The 24558-nt window shown below is 46.3% G+C and overlaps 1 protein-coding gene across 8 annotated transcripts; it reads left to right on the top strand.

Moving 5' to 3' along the window:
* The first annotated feature begins 186 nt into the window (after nt 1-186).
* NOL8 (nucleolar protein 8) lies at nt 187-24558 on the top strand. Of its 8 annotated transcripts, XM_078061227.1 has the most exons (18): nt 187-473; nt 831-1136; nt 1487-1652; nt 2196-2258; nt 3641-3719; nt 5508-5643; nt 6401-6471; nt 8132-9905; nt 11141-11233; nt 11655-11774; nt 11996-12086; nt 14298-14436; nt 15465-15542; nt 20250-20518; nt 21985-22114; nt 22593-22663; nt 23348-23430; nt 23858-24558. In XM_078061227.1, the coding sequence occupies exons 3-18, from the start codon at nt 1514-1516 to the stop codon at nt 23906-23908; spliced, it is 3387 nt and encodes a 1128-aa protein (XP_077917353.1). In that variant the 5' UTR covers nt 187-473; nt 831-1136; nt 1487-1513; the 3' UTR covers nt 23909-24558. The 8 variants fall into 8 exon arrangements, 6 of the variants coding, with proteins under 6 accessions (XP_077917353.1, XP_077917352.1, XP_077917355.1 ...); XM_078061226.1 differs by lacking the exon at nt 831-1136; XM_078061229.1 differs by lacking the exon at nt 187-473 and having other exon boundaries at nt 480-1136; nt 6401-6469; nt 8142-9905.

Here is a 24558-nt window from a genome sequence, read left to right as displayed (position 1 = left end):
CCACCTGGCCCCCAGCGGTCCCTGCTCTCCGAGAGAGTTGGCTAGCTCCAACCCGAAGCCCAAGGGCGCGGCAGCCCACCCCACTCCAGTGGACCTTGGATCCACCCGGGCGAGTACGTCACTGGAGAGGCGGTTCCGGGACCACGTGACCGGGAGCCTCTGTGTTTTCCGTCCGCTCCGTCACTTCCGCCTTTTTGTCCAGGAGTCAAAGAACCCGAGGCTCTGATCGTCCGTAGTACGAATTAGGGAGTTTCGGTTTTGAGTCCTTTGCACAATGAGGGCAGGATGACGGAGGCTTCGCGGTACTCCAGAGGACCGCAAACCAAATGAAGAGAACTCGGGAACTGAGTATGGTCACGGAACCTTAGGAGGCTGGATTGGAAATCCAGTAGGAAGAAAGACAGAGCGCGCCTGCTGGGCCACGTGACTGGAAGTTAGGGACCTGCGCGGCGCTGGGTGCCGAAGACGACGTGGTGAGGAGTGGGTTTGGGGCCCAGGAAGTGACGGGGTCATTTGGCAGCCTCTTGCTTATCGTCTTCGGGTCTTCAGGAGGAAGAAGGCTGGGGACTGGGGAGGCTACCAGAAAGATGTAGGCCGTGGCTCACGCCCGGAGCACCAGCCCTGCTCGGGCTTGTGGGCGCTGTTTTGAGGTCGCGCGTGGGAGGGCCTGTGCGTTCTTGGGGAAGGGCAGGGTCCGAGCTGAGCGCCTGTCTCGTGATGGGCCTTAAATCTCAGTAACTCTGGAAGAGTTTTCTGAGTCGGTCCTAATCCAACAAGTTCCCTGGTGTAGTGTTACCAGTTACAGGTTCTGAGACTAGATCTGTTTCTAGTTGTGGCTTCACCACTGGTTCTCCGAATGGCATTGGGAGGATGCCCTCACCTCTCTGCTCCTCTGAAAAACGAGAGGCTTGCGAACTGCCTCCTACAACGCTGGCACGTGGTGGGGAAAAAAAAAAAAAGCCTGTGTATCTGTGGTATCAGCTGCTCTCGTTGTGACTGAACAGCATTTTGCAGAGGCTTGTGTTGTCACATAGCATCGTGATTGTAGCATGTGTGCAGTCTGAGGAGCGCCGGGATGGAGAGCTGTCTTTCGCAGGTTAACCGGCCACGTCCCGTTTCTGTCACCTTTTGTTAAAGTGAATAAATGAATGTGTGGATGAATAAAGGAAAAACACCTAAAAATATGCATAATAAATGAGAGGGGTAGAGCATAATATTGTGGTCATGTAGAAGGAAAGAATTTGCCTGTACCTGTGTCTGTATGTGTGTAGAGGTGCTGTTCCAAAGTGCGTTTGTGGAAAACGTGGATTTAGGGCTTGAGCAGAGTAAAATTTGGAAGTAATGCAGTAAGAAATGAAACACAGGTCCAGGCCACCAATTTGCCATAGAAGGTGCACGGAAAGGAGGTCGGGGGCTTTTTTCAGATACGAGAAGAACCAAGGCAAAGAACTCTTCCAAGTAGATAGAAAATTGTTTTTCTCACTAGAACACACTGAGTGTATGCGCAGCCTTCATGAAAGCCGACAGAGAAGTGAAGCGCCTATTTGTGGGTGGCCTTGGTCAGAACATTTCCAAGGCAGACCTACAAAATCAGTTCAGCAGATTTGGAGAAGTTTCTGATGTGGAGATCATCACACGAAAAGATGACCAAGGTGAGTTTGTAGTCCTTCGTGGGTCGTTAAAGGCAGATAAAATTTATATCAAGTATCACAAAATAGTGGAACCCCAGAGTGAATGTTAGCCCTGACGCTGAACGTGATAACGTGTTTCATTACAAGATACGAGTCTGTGTGTGCCAACCCCCTGCCCTGTGCCTTGAAGGTGTTATGTAAAATGTGGAACCTGCCCAGAATTGCATTTCTGAAATCAAAAGACATTCTAAATTCCAAAACATCTGCTTTCTGAAACATGCAACTGTTAATTTCCAAAGCTAGAATTGTAGTATTTACTAGGTGTCCTGTTGGATAGAATATTACTAACATAGAACAATTGAAACACTTCTTTAACTGATGGCGTAATTTCTTTTGGAATATTTTTATAAACGTGCTTAGAAAAATGCAATCTTTGTATCCAGTAAAAACTAGACAAGATTTTTCTTTGAAAGAGTAAGATTCTAAGAGTCATTTTTTAAATTTAGAAACTTGATCATTTTTATATTCTCTGGGTAAGAGTTTAAATAATTTTTTTTCTTTTAGGAAACCCACAGAAAGTCTTTGCATATATCAACATCAGAGTAGCAGAAGCAGATCTGAACAAATGTAAGATTTGTTTTCTATTTGCTTTCTATGTGCTTTCTATTCTATTTGCCATTTCATGTCACTGTGTAACTTGGAATAACTTTGGTTCTAAATCTAAACCTTAACAGCCGCTTGCAAAACATCCAGAAAAATAGCCATGGTTGAGAGAATTCCAACACCCTACAATTCAGCAGGTTTAGGTCCATCCCATTTGGTGTAAGCAGACATATGGCAGCACATTGCTCAAAAATGGATTCTCAAATATTTTGGACAAGAGAACACGTTCATAGAAACTGCCTGTTAACACATAGCCCACTGGATATTATGCCATACTCCCCCTCCCTGGTGTGTTCATTTCTGAGGCAGCTAATTCTTGTCATTAAGCACCATTAGGAGAGGGGTTCACAGTATGCCCTATAAGACCATATCCTTAAAATTATGAAATCTCTATCAGTAAGTTTAGTAGAGCTGAGGGCAAACTGGCCTTCAACAAAGAAGGAGGGGGAGATAATTGGTACAGCCACTGATGCAAGAATGTGTGCGAGTTACTAGAGTCTGAAAAATTAAGACACTGAAAAGAGAACATGCTAATGGAGAAAGAGGTCCGTCAGCCTTCTATGTTCTCATTGGGAAAAAACCTGATCTGTCCTCGTTCAGTGAGAAATAAGTGGTGGTTAAGAGCACATCAGCTCTGCTGTGACCTGTAACAAGTTGTTTAAACTAGAAGCCCCAGTTTACTTATCTGGTATATAACAAAGATAATGTTGACCTCACGATATCACTGCAAAGATTAAATTGAGTAATACGTTTGTACTTAGTGTAGTACCCTAAGTACCGACCATATAGAAATTCTGCTTGTGGTTATTACTAACAAAGCTGAGAGCAGCTATTGAGAAAAATCAGCTTCTGGGGCGTAGGAATCGAAACACAGTTTAGTCATCTGCAGCTAATTTATTTGCAAGTTACACAGCGATAATTACTGTGGGGTGATAAATAAAAGTTCTACAGGATTTCATTGTCCTCTGATTCACCCTCTGAAATTACGTTCACGTTTTATAGTTTTAGTGTGGGAGATAACAATAAAATGTTAAATAAATGTCAGTCATTCACCAGAGGTTTCTGGTATCACTTTGTGGAGGAATGACAAATTTCGCTTTACATTTTACACATTTGCTTCATTCAGTTCTTCTAGGAATGCTGGATGATAGGGAGCTTAAGGACTCCTGGGATGGTTGGCTCAGCTGAGACCAGGACCTAGGCCTTTTCTCCCCAGGTCGTGGTTTTTTTATTCTGTGTCTCTTTTTGAAAAACATGTACTTTTCTTGGTACTAATTAGAAAAAGCATGCGCTGCCATATATTTTTGCATTGCCGTGTATTTGAGTAATAATTCTTTACTTTACAGGTATGTCTGTTTTAAATAAAACAAAATGGAAAGGTGGAACACTACAAATTCAGCTAGCAAAAGAAAGTTTTTTGCATAGGTAAGATTTGTTCTGCATGGATTTAAACTCTATTTCGTTCTATTGTAAATGGTTTTATATATTCACTTAATTGAAACTATCAAGTAATATGTTATTATATACTTGGCAAACTCAAACATTACAAATAGAGCTAAAACCAGGGGTACCTGGGTGGCTCAGTTGGTTAAGCGACTGCCTTTGGCTCAGGTCATGATCCTGGGGTCCAGGGATCGAGTCCCACATCGGGCTCCCTGCTCATCAGGGAGTCTGCTTCTTCCTCTGACCCTCCCCCTCCCATGTGCGCTCTCTCATTCTCTCTCTCTCAAATAAATAAAATCTTAAAAATAAAATTACCTTTCTTTAAAAAAAAAAAGAGCTAAAATCCCTTTCAACTGTGACTCCCTACGACCCCAGACCCACCAAAAAAGATAATGCAATGCATTTACATGGTTTTTTATTTTAAGATTTGCTTTATGTATTTGACAGAGAGAGCTCACAAGCAAGGGGAGCAGCAGAGGGGGAGGGAGAAGCAGGCTTGGCGGGGAGCAGGGGCTCCATCCCAGGGTCTCGGGATCATGACTTGAGCCCGAAGGCAGACGCTTAACCGACTGAGCACCCCCAACATGTGTTTTAACTTAAAAAATATATACCTATTTCATCTTTGTAAACACAGCCTTCTCTGGGGATGTAGATCTTCCCCCTTTTTTGTAACGATTGTTTAGTACTGTTTCTGAAAATAGCTATACCACAGGGTATTAGGTTATCCCCCTGTGATGATGGACATTTAGACTATTTCCACTTCTCATAATAGCTGACCCTTGAGAATGGCTCCTGCATAGTCCATGGGTTCCTTGGGTTTATGTCCACAGGAGAGTTGTTTTATCATAGGATTATGTACATTTAACATTTTAATAGACACCAGCAAATTGCTTATGTTGATTTTGGCTGTTAATGCTAGAGTCATATAAAGACACGAAGAGAATAGGAAGTCCCTGTATGAGAGGCATAAGATTAATTATGCAAGTGGTTTAAGAACAAGACAGTGTAATAACCATTAGAGCATTTTAAGATCCTGCAAGCTATTATTGTCAGAGAGAAAAGATTATATGGGTTTGGGAGCTTTCTAAATTGGAAATAGTTTAGGGATGTACAGCTAGAGCGACTGGGAAGGTTGGTTAGATTGTTCTAGGCCCAGGAAATGGCAAGGTCTGAAACAAGTGGCAAGCAGCCTACTGAAGGCATATTTTGAAGGAGTGGTCCGGTGAGACTCTGTTCTTCCGCTCAGGGCCTCTGTGAACAGGGTAGTGATGGGACTTTATTCCGTAGCAATTCATTGCCTACTCTGTGCAGGAACTGGAGCCCTGGTCCTGAGCAGGGTGGGCATGCTGTGCTGCTACTTTGGAGTGTCTGGGCAGGCATGCCTGAGGAGCTTGAGTCTGACCATCATTCTGGGAAGTGGAATGTAGGAGAGACAGACCAGAGGCAAAGAGGCCCCTGAGGACTGGTCAGTGCAGCTGTCCAGGCCTGAATAAGGTGGGGGAGTTTGAATTGGAAGGTTGCGATGGCATTCTGCATTCTCTTCATTAAGAGGGTAGAAATAATCAGGCCTTGGCAGATTGGGCTCTCAAAGACACCTCTTCTTCATGAAGAGTGAAGGGATTGAGGATGGAGAAAATGCTAAAAGTAAGCAGGAGAAAATTGAGAGGCCCTAAATGATCACTATAAAGTCAGAAGCTTTACGGTATGAAAAACAAAACACTTAATAGCGTGGTTGGTTATTTTAACTCTTATTTATATTTTTTTATTCAGATTGGCCCAGGAGAGAGAAGAAGCAAAGGCAAAGAAAGAAAAATCAACAATAGGCAACACCAGCTTTTTGGAAAAGATGGGAGTGGTGGATTTCCATGTGAAAGCTGTGCCAGGGACAGAAGTGCCAGGTCACAAGGTGAGTCTCGCTGGCAGCCTGAGTAGCCCAGGAACCGAGTCCTGAGACCGGGGAACCATGGGTGCCATGTCTAGAGCAGTTGCTTTTTCCCTTGCTTTGAAGCACTTAACATAGGCAGTGCTTTATGGTTTTCACAGTGCATTTACAAGTCTTGGGAACGCACAGTGCCCCCTCATTTTACAGGAAGAAATCAAAACCCAAATGGAGGTGGGTCTCCCAAGCGACATTGGTGGTGAGGCATACAGGCTGGTCCCAACTTTGCCTTTTTAATGATTAGTGTTTTTGCTAGTGTCCTACATGGTTTATATGGGACTGATAGCTGCCCCACTTGTCCTTCTTTTTTCTTTCCTTATACACTGTTTTTGTGAACTCCTGTTTCATCATCAAAAACAAAACCCAACGTGGGGTGCCTGGGTGGCTCAGTCGTTGAGCATCTGCCTTCGGCTCAGGTCGTGATCCCAGGTTCCTGGGATCGAGCCCCGCATCAGGCTCCCTGCTCAGGAGCTGGTCTGTTGCTGGTTTCCTAACTCCCTTCTCCTTCTCCACTCCCCCTGCTCGTGTTCCCTCTCTCGCTGTGTCTCTGTCTGTCAAATAAATAAATAAAATCTTTAAAAAACAACAACAACAAAACAAAACCCAGCAGTAATATGGCCCACTATGAGTGTGATTTTTTTTTTTTAAGTTGTGTTTATGCAGTGTGGTTATTCTTTTCCGTTTGTGACATATGTAGTAAATGTATTCTTTTTTTTCCTTTTAGAATTGGGTTGTGAGTAAATTTGGAAGAGTATTACCTGTCCTTCACCTAAAGAATCAACATAAACGTAAAATATCCTTTGCAATTGGCCTTTCAGAGTAACTATTATTTACCACAGTGATGGATGCTTGCAGATGTTCACTTCATCCCACTAGAATTTCCCTGCCTCTGTCAGTAAATCTTAGATGCTTAAAGGTTATGTTCCCCATTTCTAGGCAAGGTAAGACCTACCTGCTTCCACGTGTGAAACAATGAGAGGTTCATGAGGGACTGTGAGGAGGCTTTATACTAGTGAGTGACAAAAGTGACACTTGTCAGAGAAGCACTTGTACTGATTAACTTTTACATCCCCCGTCTTGATTGACATGGATTCAAAGCCGTTGCCCAAGGTGCTAAAGAAGGGCGAGGGGGCTCTGCTGTGGTTGAAGAAGGCGCTGGAGGAGGTGGGGCATGGTTTACATTGGTAGAAAGTGGTGGGAAGAAGACCAGGCAGGAGGAAAGCAGTAGGTAGGAATATGTAGATGGGCAGGAGAACGGGGGGTGGAGAAGTAGTGTGCATCCTGGACGAGCAAACATGGAGGCCTGTTCCGTTGAGGAAATGAAGTCAGATTGTCAGGGACCGTGAATTCCCAGCATCGTGGACTTGTGGGCAAGCTGTAACCCTGTGTGCCAGTCAAGGAAACAAGCAGCTCCAGGCGTTCCCGAGGGGATGCAGTACAAACAGTTGGGTTCAGCAAGTGCTGGGGGAGCATGCAGCTGATGGGCAGGTTGTCCGAGATAAGTAACTGCAGCAGACTGCTATCACCCTGGGGCTAGAGGAGCAGAGGTGGGCGGGTGTCTTCATTGCTCACAGCTGCTGTGCCCTGGGGCCGCTGGAGAACTGGCCACACCTGCTTCTGCTCTCCCGCCAGTGGCGCTAATGTCCGGGAAAGCTCGCTTCCTGTCAGCCTTCGCTCTGTGGCAGCACCAACAGCAAAGAGGAGGACGTTGGAGGACAGTGTGAAGCTGACAGCAGACACTGCCTGGCACATCGCACGTTTTTGGCACGCAGTCAGTAGCTACCAGATGCTGATTTAGTTCTTACTAAAAGTCCTAGAAGGACTTTTCAGGAGTGATCACTGAAAGCAACTTACACTTGCCTATTCATATGTGTTAGGAAACCAGCAAATGCTAGCTGTCGTCACAGCACTTTGACATTCACTAGGCTTTTTCTGGACAATGTCAGCAACAAAACAGGCCTAGGCAAGAATTACTAGCTTCCTAATAAGGACCTACAAGATGCAGAGAGTGAGCAGAGTGTGGAATGGATGTTACTGGGCTGGGAGAACCAGAGCAGGATGCACCAGGACTGGGGAGGCAGGAATGGCCAAAAGCAGTTGGAGTAAAGGACGTGCAGCATCCAGCTGTGCCCTGCAGGGTGCCCCTGTGTGCTCTGCTTTACAGTATCAGCTCAGATGTACAGAAAACCGCACGTGGCCCCTGTACCTGGAATAGAACCCGTATGGGTGTGCTGCTGTGCCAGTTAACCGTGATGGTGCTGTTTTAACTCTGGACATGCCAGTGCCACAGATCCTGAGGTCACCCAGCGAAGTGCTCATTGTGTTTGATGGGAAAGGGAGGGTAGGCCGAGTAAGTGACCTGCTCGAGGTCAGACAGTACTCCTTGTGCTTCACCACATTGATAGGTTTTCCTAAAACCTAGTGCCTCTGTTTTGTTCCTTGACTCTGGTAACATCATGAAGTACGACCCATCAAAATACTGCCACAACTTAAAGAAGATCGCAGAGGATGTCACTCATGCCACCCCTGTGTCCAGCCTTACCTGGGAACTGGAAGGAGGGGATGACCCTATGAGTAAGAAGCGACGAGGGGAGTTCTGTGCTCTTCACAGCCCCCCCCGGAAGAGGATCAAAGCACAAAAGGACGAGGCGTCCGCTGCTTCTCCAGCTGTGAGAGCAAGACCCCGCATGGTCCCAGGAAGTCTGTATCCCACACAACAAGAGGTGGCACAGGAAGCACCCTGTAAGGCCGTTACTGCTCAGTTAGCCTGTGTCCCTGCTTCTCACAGCCAGAAACTTAACAGTGTGTTTGTTCAGACTTCTGGCCCAGGAACTACCAGGCACAGAAATCACATGTCTGAAGAAGAGATGCGATTACTGATCGCAAGAGAGGAAAGCCTGGGGAAAACTACATGGTCCTCAGTGGGTGACTCTGTAAATGAGCCCTTTGAAGTCGTACGGGGGGACATGAGGTCAGGTGTTCATAAGCTGCGTTCTGTAACAGCATTAGGTGTCAGTCATGTCTCCTGCCGGGATGGGAATGGTAATGCCCTGGGAAGCGATTGCAGCTGTGATTCAGGAGATACGGATGAGATCATCGCAGCAAAGAAAAAGACCAGTGAGGTCAAAAACAATGCAGAGTTTTCACAAATGGAAAAGTCTGCACACAAGAAAACGTCTTTGAGAAATAGAAAAAACTGTGTTAAAGTGCAAAAAAGAAAGACCAACCCAGAGCAAGCTGTCAGTCCCAGGGTCACGGCCCACTGCAGCAGCAGGGAAGAGGCGGGCTCTGCGTCAGAATCTGCCGAGTCTTCGGGAGATGAGGAGTATGGTGCCATGATGAAGAACTGCCCCCGTGTGCAGCTCACCTTAGCTGATCTGGAACAGTTGGCTGGCGGCATCCTGCAGCCTCCCGAAGAAGATCCTGAGCACGGTGGCCAGGAGACCGCCGCAAAGTGTGACAGGACTCCGGGTGGCCTGCGCAGAGCAGCCCAGCCATGTATCTGTCCCGAGGACATTATGGCTGCCCTTTTAGAAGGAGAAGAGAACACCTGTGGAAAACAGAAACCGAAGGAAAACAACTTAAAGCCAAAATTCCAGGCTTTCAAGGGAGTAGGCTGTCTCTATGGAAAGGAATCAATAAAAAAACCCTTGAAAGAGATTGTTGCCTCTGACAATATTAATAAAGATCAGAATTCCTTGAAACTTGATCCCAGTAGCATGTCCATGGAGAAGGGGTCCCCATCAAGCAAACTAACTCCTCTCCAACATGCAAAGAAGACAAATGACCCAAACCAAACTCGGCCTCAAAAGAGACGTTCTCCTTTCCAGAGCCAGGATCACAAGATGGTGTCCCCTAGCAGTTTGGAAGAGGGAGGTAGGAATCCTATTTCTAGTCTTTTGCTGTTAAAAGATAAGAAATATTTAAGTCTTGGTGCAAAGACCCCCAAGGTAGACTTTGATGAAGACTGCCGCCACAGGACCGGGGAGACCGGAGAGGGCTCCGGACAGAGCAGCCACCTGGCGCCTGGGAAAGCACCGGAGGGCTCCTCCAGGAGAGATGCTCGGGGAAGCAACACCAACTTCCCACTTTCTGTGAACATTTGGTCCGATGTTCACACTAAGGAGAAGCATGCTGAAGACAATCAGAAGCGTTTGGCAGCCTTGGACGCAAGGCAGAAAGCAAAGGAAGTGCGGAAGAAGCTGGTTCATGACGCCCTGGCAGACTTGGTGAGTGCTCTCCCAGTTTGGGCGCCATGAGGCCACCCTTCCTTCCCTTGAAGGTCGGCGTGCCCCTCCAAGCTCTTTATCCCAGCACCCACCTGTTTCATGTTGTGTCCCTTGAGTTAGAAGCTTTTGTCGCCTTATGTCTTTAGTATATACCAGAGAAATTGAGTTTGAACTCTGTTTACTGAAAACATTCTTACTTGTTTTAACCTAAATTTTTCCTCATGATTTCTTTTCCTTTGGAAGCTGTAACTGGCATAGTTTACTGACGTGTCCAAATTTGCAAATAAGTAACCAGTGATTTAATCTCACTAAGATTCACGATACTGACTTCATTCATTCTTTCAACAACCGTAAGTGTCTGTGAAGTCCCAGGCCTTCACAGTTAGTGCTAGACTTCCGGGATGAGGATCGTGGTCCCTGCCTATGGCGGTCGTTGGCTCACAGAGTGGTGGGCACAGGGCCCAGAGAGAAGAGTGCCCATGCACCCCAGCAAGTCAGCCAGGAGGAAGGGCAGGGGGCTTCCTCAGCCTGAATGGGGTCTAAGGAAGAAGGATCAGTGTGAACTGGTTGGGCAGAGGCAGGAGGGCGGGAAGGGAGAGGAAAGGCATTCCATGGGAGGGGAGCAGTTTGCAGTCAATGTAACAGACGTACAGAAGATGAGGGTGCTCGGGAGAGGAGCAGGGCAAGTGGTGGGAAGGCTGTGGAGGTTGGACTTTATTCTGTGGCTGTGGAAAGGAAAGGGGTGAAGACTCGCTGCATATATAATAGAACAGGAATCTGCACACTGGCTCACAAGCCATCCAGCCTGTGGCCCATTTTGGTACAGCCTTCAAGCTAAGAACGTTTTTACATTTATGAAGGGTTTTTAAAAAGAAGAACCAAGATTATATGTGGCCTGCAAAACCTAAAATATTTACTCTCTGGTCCTTTACAGAAAACATTTACCAGCCTCGGATCTGGGAAAGATTGTTTAGGCCATGACAAACAATAGGTCAGATTGGGAAATCTGGAACCAGGGAGTCTCTGGGAGGTAATTAGCCAGAACCAAGCCAGTGACAGTGGGAATAGACTTAAAAGATAGCAGCAGGGTCCACACCTGGAACTTGGGGACCAACTGGACATGGAGAGGAAGAAGTCTCAAGTTTCCATCTTGGGAAACACGTGGATGGTGGCGTTCACTCTAAGGGATGAGAAGGGGCTGTTTTAAGGTGTGGTACCTTTGTCAACTGCTCTAGGATGGTCATCCAGAGGACAAGCCAACACACATCATCTTTGGCTCTGACAGCGAGACAGAGGAGCAAAACCACCTAGGAGAGGAGCCCCTGAAGGTAAGTAGCTCGGGAAGTCCATGCGGGCTTTCCGCCACTCTCGCAGGTCCATTTCTGCCTCCTGCATACCAAGACCTCCGACAACTGCCACGTTCAACACCAAGTTCTCCCGAGCCACAGTGAGCCCCCTGGCACCCCCGACCACCACACATACCGATACCAGATTTTCCCCACGTGAGTCTGTCCTCCACATCATCTGCCAGGAGGTATCAGTACTGGTGCGGGCCTGCAGAGAGCGTGCTCTGTAGTAACTTCACCCCTCCCCCAATGCGGGCTGCACAGGGAGCCTCCAGATTAGGGACCCAGGTCCTGGAGATGCATCTGGGTTTCTGGGTCTTCAGTGTGAGAGGAAGACTGGAAAGAAGGGATTGCAGGTCGCCTCCGTTGTTAATGAGCACTCCCGTGTGCATCTGCGTTCCAGGAGTCCGTGAGCAGAGCATCTGGGAGGCTGTTTGACAGCAGTGAAGACGAAGAATCTGGCTCCGAGGACAGTCACAGGTTCAGAATTAAACCTCAGTTTGAGGGCAGAGCTGGGCAGAAGGTTAGTGAAGACTGAAAATAATCCCACCTACAACATGTCCTTGTTGCTGAATGGTGTTTCCATCTGGGTACGTGCAGGCTTATTTGGATGGTTCGTGGGTTGGTGAGGTTATGCAGACACTAATGTAGTGAATTCCAGGGTGAAGGAGGTGCGCTTGGAGGGTCTTCTGTGGGAGCGCGGTCTTGGGAACGTGGCTCCCAGCTGTCCACATGTCTGTGTAGCTCCTGGACTTGCAGTCTCACTTTGGCACTGACGACAGATTCCGCATGGACTCCCGGTTTCTGGAGAGTGACAGTGAAGAGGAACAGGAAGGTAAATACCTCCCTGTCCAAACAGTCCTGCTGTCAGAGCTGGGGGACCCTGAGAAGTCATCTGGTCTAGGAGAAACTGCGTCCCAAGCCTTGTGAGGACTGTGACCTCTGGGCTGCTTACGCAGTCCTCCTTGAGCTTGAAGCTGCCCGAAGGACAGGAGAGGATAGCATCCACAGAGACTGTCTCCCTCTGGCCTGTCCCTGGCCTGGGGGGGGAGGGGGACACACCTGGCAGTAGTGCAGCGGGTCCTGGTGAGGTTGGGGGAGAAGCTGAGCATCCGCCTTCCCTCCACGGTGTGTGCCGGGGCAGGTGTTGGAGCAGCGGTGCACACGGAGTGCCCTTCCGCTTGGAGTCCTCCTGACGCGGGTGCATCTCCCAGCCGGTGATGCTCTCTAGGACTTTCTCCTTCACAGCAGCTCCAAACTGTCTCCACACGACCTGTCCCTTACCCGTCCAAAAAGCCCTCACGTCCCGCCTGGTCAGGAGGGCGGCCCTCCAAGTGAGGCCCCTGCTTGCCTCTCCCGTCTCTGGACTTCTCTATCCTCACACCTTTTTCTCTCCTTCCTGAGTTAATCTACCCTGAGCCTTAGGCCTCACCATTCGTACTTCCTGTTACCCCTGCTCACGGGCGTGCTCATCCTGCCCTTCTTTCTGCGGACACAGGCCTTAGGTCCCCCAAAAAGCCATTCCTTCCACTCTGCCAGATTTCTAGTTGCCATTCCCATCTTTTGCATTCTAAACTTGAAATTAAAAAGTAAATTGCAGCTAATTCAGAAGAAGTGGCTTTTTGTTGAAAATGCACTTTCTGATCTGACTCAGCCGCTCTTCTTTGAGGTGATTATTCTGTGTAGTGTATGTTTCTGGAAACCAGTGTTCAGAGTAAATTCCCCAGGGTCCACACCAACTTGTGTTTCAGAGCTTCTTGCTCACAGTTCCTCGAGAAGGCAGGGGCAGACAGAACCGTGGAATAGCCTGCATTGAGTGCTACGTCCAGAGGTTGGTTTCTGAACTTCTGGCTCTTCGGTCTGTGTCTCACAGCCATGGATGCCCGTTCACCAAGCGCAGTGGCATTTCCTCCAGCTTCAGCCTCCAGCCTGCCTGTGGCTTTCGTCCCTGTTCACCACCTCAAGATGTTCTCTTCCCTCTGCTCCCATCACACCATAACTCTTGTTTTCTTCCTAATTCTTGGTTCCTGGTTTTCCCTTTGCCTCTACGTGTACATTCTTCCTAGGGTTCTTAGGTTCCCCGTGGCTTCAGCCTTCCCTTGTGCATCAAAGTGAAAGCTGTTGCATGTTAGCACATTCATATGGTCCAACCTAATGTAAACGCTTTGCACTTTCTTCAGTGTGTGTGTTCATTTTGTTTCCTGCACCTGGCAGGCCCTCCCCTCAGGGGATCCACTTCGTGTCTCCTGCCTTAGACTCCACCTGGTTTATGAAGCTTTTTGTGATGCACTTGAACCTTCTCTCTCCCTCCTTTGAACCCTCAGACATTTGAGGTATTTCTGTAGAGAACTTACTCAAGTTACTGTCTTATTCTGGTATCTGTTACATGGTTGCTTGTCTTCTGCAGTGAGTTCAGGGGTCTTCCAGGCTTAGACCGCCTCTGTATTTTGGCCTGTAATCCAGACTAGCTGTTTTGTTGTCTGATGTTTGTGTTTCCTGTAGTTGAAGGTGACAGCATTTGGGCCCACAGTGCCCTGTGTGTGTAGGACCCATGGCTCTCCTCCTGCAGCATTTGTTACTGAAGCAGAGGCCAAGCAACTGTCTTGTAAGGTGTTATAAGTCAGGAGAATTGCCATCCTTCACTACCTTTCATTTTTAGGTTGATAGGTAATTTAAGTCACATTTTTAGAGTGGTAAAAAATCGGTCTGTAATCACTGTGGTTTTGTGATTAGTATCTTGCTCTGTTGCATTTGTCGAGCTTTACCTTAAGAACTTTGATTTGCCACTGAAAGCCATCAACTGTAGATTTTGTTTTCATAATTACAGGTGGAAATGGGACTTTTCATTTGTTGGTCATGTGACTTCTGGATTCCCTGTGGCATTGAGAGTCATGGGGTTGAGGAGGTTAGGAAAACAGGGTTGGACTTTTCTTTCTCCTCTTTCAGTGTGCTTTGCCCATGTTTAGGTGCTTTATGATTATTTGATTATTGAGACTGCTCAAGCTACGTTTGCCAAGAGATTACTAATTCCCCCTTTCCCTCTAAGAAGTAAATGATGAGAGAACAGCGGAGGAAGAGGAACTTGCTGCGGAGAAGCTCAAAGCCCTGAACGTCGTGCAGAGCGTTTTGCACACCGCCGTGAGCAGTTCTGCGCACAAAGGATCGGGAGCTGCCAAGAAATTTAGGTATGGCTTATGTTCCATCCCGTTCCACCCTGTTTTCATTATTGAACTCGGTTTAAAACTAGGCCGTTTTAGACGTCCTGAGGAGGGCAGTTGGCAAAATGTATCAGACCCTTACAAACATATTATCTTGGACCCAGTGGCGCACTTCAAGAAACTAATCTTAAATTTTTTCTGTTTTTGTGCTTACATGTCATAGCGGCCTTGCTTTCAATAGGGAAGCAGCTTGGACAGTGGTTTAAGTATTAACTGTGGAACTGTATCAGTGTAATTTTTTGTTACGGAAAATTTTAAACACATAATTTGTAGAGACTGGTGTTTAGAAAGCCCTGTAAACCAGCTTCTGTAGTCACCAACATGTGATCAATTTTCCTTTCTTTTGTTTTTTAGGGGTTTTGTTTGTTTGTTTTTCTTTAAAATAAGCTCTACACCCAACGGGGTCTTGAACGCACGACCCCGAGGTCAAGAGTCACGTGCTCTACAGACAGACAGCCAGGAGCCCCCAGTTTTCCTTTCTATACCTTCACTCACTTTCCCCCGCTTTCCCCACTAAAATACTTTATGCAGATCCAGTTTTATCCATATTTATTTTAGATGTGTAAATTAATTTTTAATGTTAAAAAAAAAAGACTCAGGGAAACTCAAAACTAGGTAACTTATAAAATATGACCTTCTAACGAGATCCTGATAGGTTTCTTTGATTGTGTGGTTTTGTCTTGCTCAAAAATTGGAATTGTCCTGGGGCACCTGGGTGGCTGAGTCTGTTAAGCGTCTGCCTTCGGCTCAGGTCATGACCCCAGGGTCCTGGGATCGAGTCCCGCATCGGGCTCCCTGTTCAGCGGGAAGCCTGCTTCTCCCTCTGCCTGCCGTTCCCCCCTGCTTGTTCTCTCTCTGTCAAATAAATAAAATCTTTAAAAAATTAAAAAAAACAATTGGAATTGCCCCAATGTTGAATTACAGTTTGCTGTTAATTTTTTGCATTCAGCTCTGATTTCTGTCTGCCAGCTTACTCCTGTCTGTCGTTTACACAGGGATGTCGTACATTATGATCCAACGAGGCATGACCACGCCACTTACGAAAGGAAGAGCAGTGATAAACCAAAGGAAAGGTAAATCAGCTACCACTCTCTATAGCAGGATCATAGGAATTAATCTCATTTCAGACCCTGAGAGAAATAGAGAGTTAATAGATAGATAATCCTGGGTAATCTCTTCTTTGCAAGGTACTTCATAACTTACTTTTCCAAATAAGGTAATGTTCACAGGTTTTAGTAATTAGGGCCTGGACGTATCTTTTTGGGGGCAGCAGTTCAGTCCAAGACACTTCTCTAGTGTGGTAGAGCCTCTGTTTCCTGGGCCGCGACACTGTCAGTTTGATAAATACAGCAAGTACACGGAGCAGCCAGTAATCCTGCCTGGCCTACTGCCTCCATTTTCCTACTGTGAAGTCAGTAAAGACAGTGTGGTTTACTGAATTAGATCATGGAGCAAAAAAGACGGTGGAAAAACGGGAAATGAGAACGAGGCTTGAGCTTAGTTAACGGTAATGGATTGGTGTTAACCTTTTGTTTGACGACTGTGTCATAGTTACAGAAGATGTTGCCGTGCCAGGAAACTAGGTGAAGGCTATTTGGGAAAGGTGTCTTCCCCCAGAGCAGGTGGCCCCAAAGAGGAGGAGGAGGCCACAGTGTATTTTATGACCTAGTCTTAAGTCACACACTGACAGTCCACCTTATTCAGTTTTCTTGAAACAAGTCGCTAAGTCCAACCCATATACTTCGATGTGGGGGGGTGGCTTGGAAACAACACCTCTTAAAGGGAGAAGTAATGAGGAATATGTGGGCATATTTAAAACCGCCATAATCCGCCTGCTAGCCAGATTGTTTACATCCCTGCCACATGCACAATACGCTCACCCCTCCCTCGATGGCCCAGAAGCCTCACTTTTACAATATCTGTTCAGCAGCTGGGGTGCTGTCGTCCAAATCAGATCTAGAGGCAAATGAGGCCTAATGGTCGCACTTCCTTGAGTACAACACCGTGAGTGCAGTCCTTCTGATCAGAGACTGAACTGTGAACTCCTCGAGGACAAGTCACCTGTCCCTCCGCGACCACACAGTGGTGGGGCAAGCACAGGATGGCCGCTGGAAGCCCTGCTGTTCACCTGAGGGAAGCACGAGGCACAGGGGTCACGGGTCCGTAGCAGCTCTGAAGTCCAGACCGGGAAATGTGGGGACTTCTTTGATTAGAACCACAGCCCTGGTGATAATTCTGTGTGGTTCTTGACTCTGCCTTCGGGATCATCCTTCCTTTTCTGTGAATGGTGGTGTGCGTTTGTGGCTAAGTGATTTTCTCAGCCTGCTTTTTGCTTGTAGAAATGTGGGCATCCAAAAGCCTTGTCATTGTAGAATGTATCTGTCAATCCAAGTGGTGTTTCTGCTAATATATTTCTCTTAAAATATTTGTAGGTCTCCTGTGATCTTCTTCAGGGTCACGCCCATGAGGCAGAAGCCACCGGTCATTTTACCGTGGGCTTCTGCTGAGACACCACCCGTAAAGTCCTTAGGAGCCTCACTGGCCAAACAGTTGAGGTTTCTGAGCTATGGCTAGGGTCTTAACAAAGCGTTTTGCTTTATATTTAGACTGAGGTCTACGAATTTCTCTGTTAAAGATGAGACAGTAAGTGTATTGTCTGTTGCAGTGATTCCACCCTGCCTTGTGGAAGCAGCCACAGGTGGTACGTGAGCTAGCGAGGGAGGCTGTGTTCTTTTTTTTTTTTTTTTTTTTTAGATTTTTATTTATTTATTTAATTGACAGAGAGAGAGACAGCGAGAGAGGGAACACAAGCAGGGGGAGTGGGAGAGGGAGAAGCAGACTCCCCGCGGAGCAGGGAGCCCGATGCGGGGCTCGATCCCAGGACCCTGGGATCATGACCTGAGCCGAAGGCAGTCGCTTAACCGACTGAGCCACCCAGGCGCCCCGGGAGGCTGTGTTCTAATAAAATTATTAGCCAGACACTGAGGTTTGCATTTCACATAATCTGTCCATGTCACAAAACCATCTTTTTATTTTTACAATCATCTCAAACCATAAAAGGTACCCTTAACCAGCAGTGCACACATAAGTAGGCAGCAGCCTGGATTTGGTCTTTGGGGCCCAGCTTGACCAACAGCTGCTGTAGACCGTGTTTTCCTGTGTCTTAGATTGGATCTTTGCTTAGAGGCCATTTCTTAAATTGCATGTCATTTGCCTTCTAGAAATTAGGGGTCTTTAAAACCATGAAGTCCTGGCTCCTCAAAGAAATGTCTTTAGGGGCGCCTGGGTGGCTCAGTCATTGAGCGTCAGCCTTCGGCTCAGGTCATGATCCTGGGTCCTGGGATCGAGCCCCGCATCGGGCTCCCTGCTCCGCGGGGAGCCTGCTTCTCCCTCTCCCACTCCCCCTGCTTGTGTTCCCTCTCTCACTGTGTCTCTCTCTGTCAAATAAATAAATAAAATCTTAAAAAGAAAAGAAAAGAAATGTCTCTGGTTTCAGTGTCTGCTCCTACTGTACCGCAGACAGCAAATACCTTCAGACCCTCCCAGATGTCTTCCTAGCTGGCACCCTGTTAGCAGGCACTTCCCTGGTTCTGCTTTAAAGGAGGTGGCCCAGTGCTGCTCAGTGTTGTGCCGTGGCAGAGCAGGGATCCCTTTCCTCTGGGTTCCAACAGCATTTCCCTCACTGTCCTGCAGCCGACACGCAGCCTCCTCAGTGGCTGTGTGACTCCTCCTGACAGTTTCTTCAGGCTCTTGCTGACACGGTCCTTGCTGCCTTCCGACGCCTGCCCATTACCTGGGCTCTGTAGCCCCTCCTACGGTTTGGGTTTTTGTTAGAGCAGCACCCCACGTCTAGGTACCAAAATCTGCATCAGTCATGAATCGCTGTGTAGAAAAACTTCCCCAAAATTCAGTAGCTTGAAGCTATAAAGATTTATTAGATCCCAGTTTCTGTGGGTCAGGAATTTGGGAGTGCTTCACTAGGTAGTTCTGGCTCAGGGGCTGTCAGGAGATTACCTGCAGGCTGGCCCACACACGTGTCTGTTGGCTGGAGGCCTCAGTTCCTTACATCTCCATTTGGCTGTTGGCGTGCCCTCCCAGCATGGCAGCTGGCTTCCCCCAAAGCCGGTGATCAGTAGGGGAGAGCGCAAGGCGAGCGCTCCAGTGCTTTCTCTGACCCTCAGTAGTCATCTCATCTGCCTTAGTGCATTCCTCACAGGGTCAGGAAGTCCGGCCTGAGCTAGGGAACAGGGGAATTAACTTCCACATCTTTAAACAGGATCAAAGGATCTTTGGACCACTTTTAAAACCACCACATGGTGGCTCAAGGATAATCACATGGAACTGCCTAAAGTACACCATTTTTCATACTGCTCAGTTTCGTAGGCATCCCTGTTTTAAATCCTAGCCAGGTTGGTGTTTTAAATGAAGTATTAAAAGTTTCTTTCCAGGGCGCCTGGGTGGCTCAGTCGTTAAGCGTCTGCCTTCGGCTCGGGTCATGATCCCAGGGCCCTGGGATTGAGTCCCATGTCAGGCTCCTTGCTCAGCAGGGAGTCTGCTTCTCCCTCTCCCTGCGGCTCCCCCTGCTTGTGCGCACTCTCTCTCTCTGTCAGATAAATAAATAAATATAGAAATCTTAAAAAAAAAACTTTCTTTCCACAATAGTCTCCCCCAATCAGATAACCAGTTAGGGTATCTTGTTAACTTACTATTTTAGCTAATACAGTTAGAATTTTGGCCCAATATTACTCATGATTTGTGGAGAGGACTCTGATAAGAAAAAGGATTTTAATCTTTTAATAACTAAAATTCAGTATTGGCAAACAGCCATGTAACTTTTTGTCTGAGATCAAAGAGAAAATAAATGCAGAACAGGTATATAGTAACATCAACATTTCATATCAAGACAAAGTAGGGGCGCCTGGGTGGCTCAGTCGTTAAGCGTCTGCCTTCGGCTCAGGTCATGGTCCCAGGGTCCTGGGATCGAGCCCCGCATCGGGCTCCCTGCTCCGCGGGAAGCCTGCTTCTCCCTCTCCCACTTCCCCTGCTTGTGTTCCCTCTCTTGCTGTGTCTCTCTCTCTGTCAAATAAATAAATAAAATCTTTAAAAAAAAAAAAAAAAAGACAAAGTAGACTTAGCACATTTACAGTTCCTTTCTAAAACTTAATTATGACTAAATTCTTTTACACCAATTTTGTAAAACTCACAGAATTTTAGAACTTAGAAGTTACCTGGTGTAGCATGTTTGTTTTGCGGGTGAGGTAATAGGCCTATTGCTGCTGAATGATTTTCTTACTTAAAGCTAGTATATTACGTGTGATTTCTGGAATGTAGCTCCGAGGATAGAGGAGGATATGATTCGTGTGTAATACTTGGAGCTTTTTGACATAGTTTTGTGTATTAAAAGCTTATTGGTCAGGGGCGCCTGGGTGGCTCAGTCGGTTAAGCGTCTGCCTTTGGCTCAGGTCATGATCCCAGGGTCCTGGGATCGAGTCCCACATCGGGCTCCCTGCTCAGCGGGAAGCCTGCTTCTCCCTCTCCCACTCCCCCTGCTTGTGTTCCCTCTCTCACTGTCTCTCTCTGTCAAATAAATAAAATCTTTAAAAAAATAAAATAAAAAATTAAAGCTTATTGATCAAGGTTCTGCTTTTATGAGTAGAGTTTTATATGTGGATGCTCTTCGTTGTTGAAAGAATGGGATTAGTTTTCTAAGGTGTTGTTCTCCTAATCTCTGGCAACTGATGGTCTCTTTGTGATGTACGCGTCTGTTAATGTCGCTGCAGTAAAGCAAAACGGAGGAAGCAAAAGGAGGAGGCCGAGAAGCTGCCTGAGGTGTCTAAAGAGATGTATTACAGCGTTGCTGCGGACATAAAAGAAATATTTCAGACTACAAAAGTTACCAGTGAAACAGCAGACGACACACCCTCTAGTGAGAATTGCGATGGCGAGAAAGTTGACATCTACCACCCGGCCGCTCTGACGACAGCGGCCAAGCAGCCTGGAGGGTTTACATTCTCCTTTTTTGATTCAGACGCTGAAGATGTAAAGGAAGGTACTTTTTAAATTTTTTTAACGTTTTCACTTCAGGCAGCTTGAACATAATGGATTGAGTGTACATTAAGTGTAATGATGTAACATTAGCTGAAGAAAGAATTTTTTCTTCCACCTAAATGAACAATATGAGATTTGGTATCATATGGCCAAAACAACATGCCAGGAGCTGTGAGTAACAGCAAGAGATTGTTTTTGCACGTAAGGGAGCAAACGTCTAGTTAGGTGCCATGTGAAGGGAAGCCCGAGAGTAATGTGCAGCATTCCTTCTTCTGAGTGGAAATAATCACGAGGAAGTATATAGTAAGTCCTCTGTTTAAACAGCTTCGTGCCTTACATGCAGTTAGAAGAGCCAAGACTTGTGGAAAGCCAGTGCCACCTGGTGGGGAAAGGAGGAAATAGGCCACCCTGGCTTTATACAGGTACACTATGTCATCGATGCGCCAGTTCTTTCAGACTTTGTCCTTGGAAATGTGCCAGAACCTGGAGAGAAAAAGAACCCCAGTACGTACAGTGTCGCATTCCATTTCAGGAGGTTTACGTGTAAAGGCCAACATGAGCGGAAAGTTAAATGCCTGTTACTTAGTGATAGTCTCCCCTGGTAAGGGAGATTGCTGTTCCTCACTTGGTGTTCACGATGGAAGTGCAGCTTTCCTGGAAGGTCCCTGTAAGAAACAGGACGTCTGCATCTCAGAGAGTACGTGCCCACCTAACCACAATGGGTGCTGCATTAAAGATCAGCAGTTAACATAGCATCCATCCACGTGTTAGCAGATGAGTATTTATGTCAGTTCTGTGGTCCTCCAGCCCGAGGTGCAGAGATCCAGTGTTTCAGAATTTGTGTAAGTAAGACACAGTGATGCATCCTGTGCTCTGCTGTGTTGTCCATCGGACCACCAGCGTCTGTCGCAAACTGCTGAGCAGAGCTGGTGTCACACTGACTGTAATTCCTCCAGCCGAGAGCCAGGTGTGAGAACCCAGCCTTGAAATGAGCGAGACCCCTCAGCAACCTGGGAGGTGTGATTTCGGTACTTGGGGAACTTGGGGCACTGTCCACAGCCTTTTCAGCAGTTCTGGAAAGAGGATTTGGGAATTGAAAGTGTACGCATGTGTTCCTTTCCTCGTTGATGAATAACCAGGAGGGGCAGCTGGTCTCACTGCATCATGCTCTATTTTAGGCAGCTCTTGCTAGCATAGGTGGTTCCTTTTAAATTATGTTGCCCGTTTATAAACCTTTGGTTTTTATGTCTTTTTATGCTCTTACTATATTCCTTATCAAATCACCCTGGCAATGCCAAAAAATAGGACACATTCTCTCAATTAATATTTGAAAATCAAAAACGATACTACCTATTTTAAATTAATGCTTAAGATCCTGGGCACGTAGAGATATGTGTGCATGGTGAAAGTGACCAATGAGTGTGTTCAGCTACAGTCCTGTCCCCTTCCTTTGTCACAACAATACAGATGCCTACAAAGCTGAGCCGGTGAAAACCGGGAAGGTTGTCTGGCAGGGAGCCCCTCGTTTCCAAGATAGCAGTTCTGAAGAGGAGGATGTTGCCGAAGAAGAAATGGAAGACAGGGAGCCCAGCCCCAGGTAAGCAGTTTCTTTTGGTGTAAAGCCCGAGTTAGACATGCTGATACAAGTATACAAGACAACTTGATTTTCTTATTCAGCTCCTTCAGAGTTCTCGAGCTTGTTTGTGACGGGGAGCATGTTTTCTCTTCTTAACCTGGGTAGCACTGGGTGGGGGTTATGAAGTCCCGGGTCTGGAAGGAGGACCCTGGAGCTGTCCCATGGGAAACACTGGCAGATGGGATAGCAATAGTGGGATGAGACCATCAGCAACCAGCGTGAGACTTAAACAGTCCTTGTTACCAAAGCTTCAGATACAAGAGAAGAATGTTGAATAGAGAGAGGGTGGAGTCATTTTAAATCAGGGCAAAATGAGCAAAACATAAAGCAGATCTATTTAAGGAATAGTTCATTTATATTTTCAGTGTAAACATTTCATCTGAAATACTGAAATTAACCCAGGTCTGTCTGTCTCTCTCTCTCTTCTCTTTTGCTTTAGAGAAGTATCATTACCTGAGAAAGAGACCACTAGATTTTTCTTTTTTTCTAAGAATGATGAAAGACTTCATGGTAAGTCCATTTCTCCATTAAATGGTATAGAACAGGAAATGGTATAGAATAGTTCTCACCACTGCGCATTCCAATAGAGTCACATGCATCCAAGAAAGAAGTTTGGCAAAAATTGTGATCCTTTTCCCTGTCGTGTGGTTTAGCGGTCCCTGTTAGACTGATGCCGGTTGGCTTAGTAAGCCCTGGAGGGCTGAGGGCTCCTTACCACCCCTCCCTCCCTCATTCAGTATCATCAACAAGGACTTCTTTGTTACGGGGACCTGCTTAGATGCTAGACATGGAAAACTCCTGTTTTTAGGACCCTGAAAGTTCAGGCTCCTGGTGAACTCTTTTTTTAAAGCCTGGCACAAACAGAAACCAAGACACATAATGGTAAATGATACATAAACAGTAAAATCCTAGCAGTGCTACATTTTCTTTTTTTTTGTTTTAAAGATTTTATTTATTTTTGACAGAGAGAGAGAGACAGTGAGAGAGGGAACACAAGCAGGGGGAGTGGGAGAGGGAGAAGCAGACTTCCTGCTGAGCAGGGAGCCCGATGCGGGGCTCGATCCCAGGACCCTGGGATCGTGACCTGAGCCAAAGGCAGATGCTTAACCGACTGAGTCACCCAGGCGCCCCAACACATCATCTGTTTTAAAGGCATTAATCTCCTGCCTTGTCTTTTTTTTTATGTTCCCCTAGTAGGTTCTGATTTATTCTGGAGAGGAGTAGGGAATAATATTAGCAGGAATTCTTGGGAGGCCAGAACAAACAACTTGCGGATGGTGAGTAACTGTATCTCCATATTGATTGTCTCCTAAAATAGATGCCGTGCTATTTTTGTGTTAATATTTGCCTGGTGTAAGAGAGTGAGAGTAAGGTGTAAACCTGAAGACACAAAGGATGACACCTGAGACCATGATTTAAATGCTCACAGTGCAGGGAGAGGCATTGTTTAGGTCAGCCTACACCTGTGCAGGTTAGCAGTCTGCAGAACAGCCGACGTAGGGGCCCAAGTTCCAGCCATGCTTGTTAAGTAACAGTAAATCATGAGATTTTTGGAAGACTAAAATACAGTTTCAATTACAGACAACTCCCATAATGGTTTCCATGATCCTGACATTGAATAATTTAAATTTTACTATATAGTTACAGAACATCTTGAAAACGATTTACATTTATTTTTAACAAAGGCTTGATATGTTTTTATAGGACTGTCGGAAGAAACATAAAGATGCCAAAAGGAGAGTGAAACCAAAATAACTGTCAGCATTCGTTTTGATACAAATGTGAAGAAGGCTCACCTATGGAAACTGGGTGATACAGAAAATAATTTTAAATGAGAAGAACTCACAGTGAAGGAGTATTCAAAATCTGCCTGATGGATATCACTCTATCTTTTTCTGTGGATTTCCTCTGTATCTCTTCCTAAGTAACTCTTCAAAAAAATAACCTGAACTTTTTTTTTCCTAACAAAGCACAAGACAATCCCCCAAAATGCTTTTTATATTATAATCTCTGTGCTATTCTCAGTAACTACTAGGTATTTCTAATGCGGGGTTTACATAAAGTCTTTTTAAATGTATGGGTAAGAGCACTTATATTTTCCAAATTCAGCTTTGTGTGAATTATATGCTACTTGAAATATTTATTTCTCATTGTATAAAATATACTTTACCTCCATTTTGTCCTTTTTTTAAAAAGAAGTTGAATAGGGGCGCCTGGGTGGCTCAGTCGTTAAGTGTCTGCCTTCGGCTCAGGTCATGATCCCAGGTTCTGGGATCGAGCCCCGCATCAGGCTCCCTGCTTCGCAGGAAGCCTGTTTCTCCCTCTCCCACCCCCCCTGCTTGTGTTCCCTCTCTGGCTGTCTTTCTCTCTGTCAAATAAATAAAACCTTTAAAAAAAAAAAAAAA

The sequence above is a fragment of the Halichoerus grypus genome, chromosome 14 (assembly GCF_964656455.1).
Source record: "Halichoerus grypus chromosome 14, mHalGry1.hap1.1, whole genome shotgun sequence".
In the NCBI taxonomy this organism is placed as follows: Eukaryota; Metazoa; Chordata; class Mammalia; order Carnivora; family Phocidae; genus Halichoerus; species Halichoerus grypus.
Note: the sequence above shows the minus strand (reverse complement) of the source record. Positions and strands in the feature narration are given on the sequence as shown.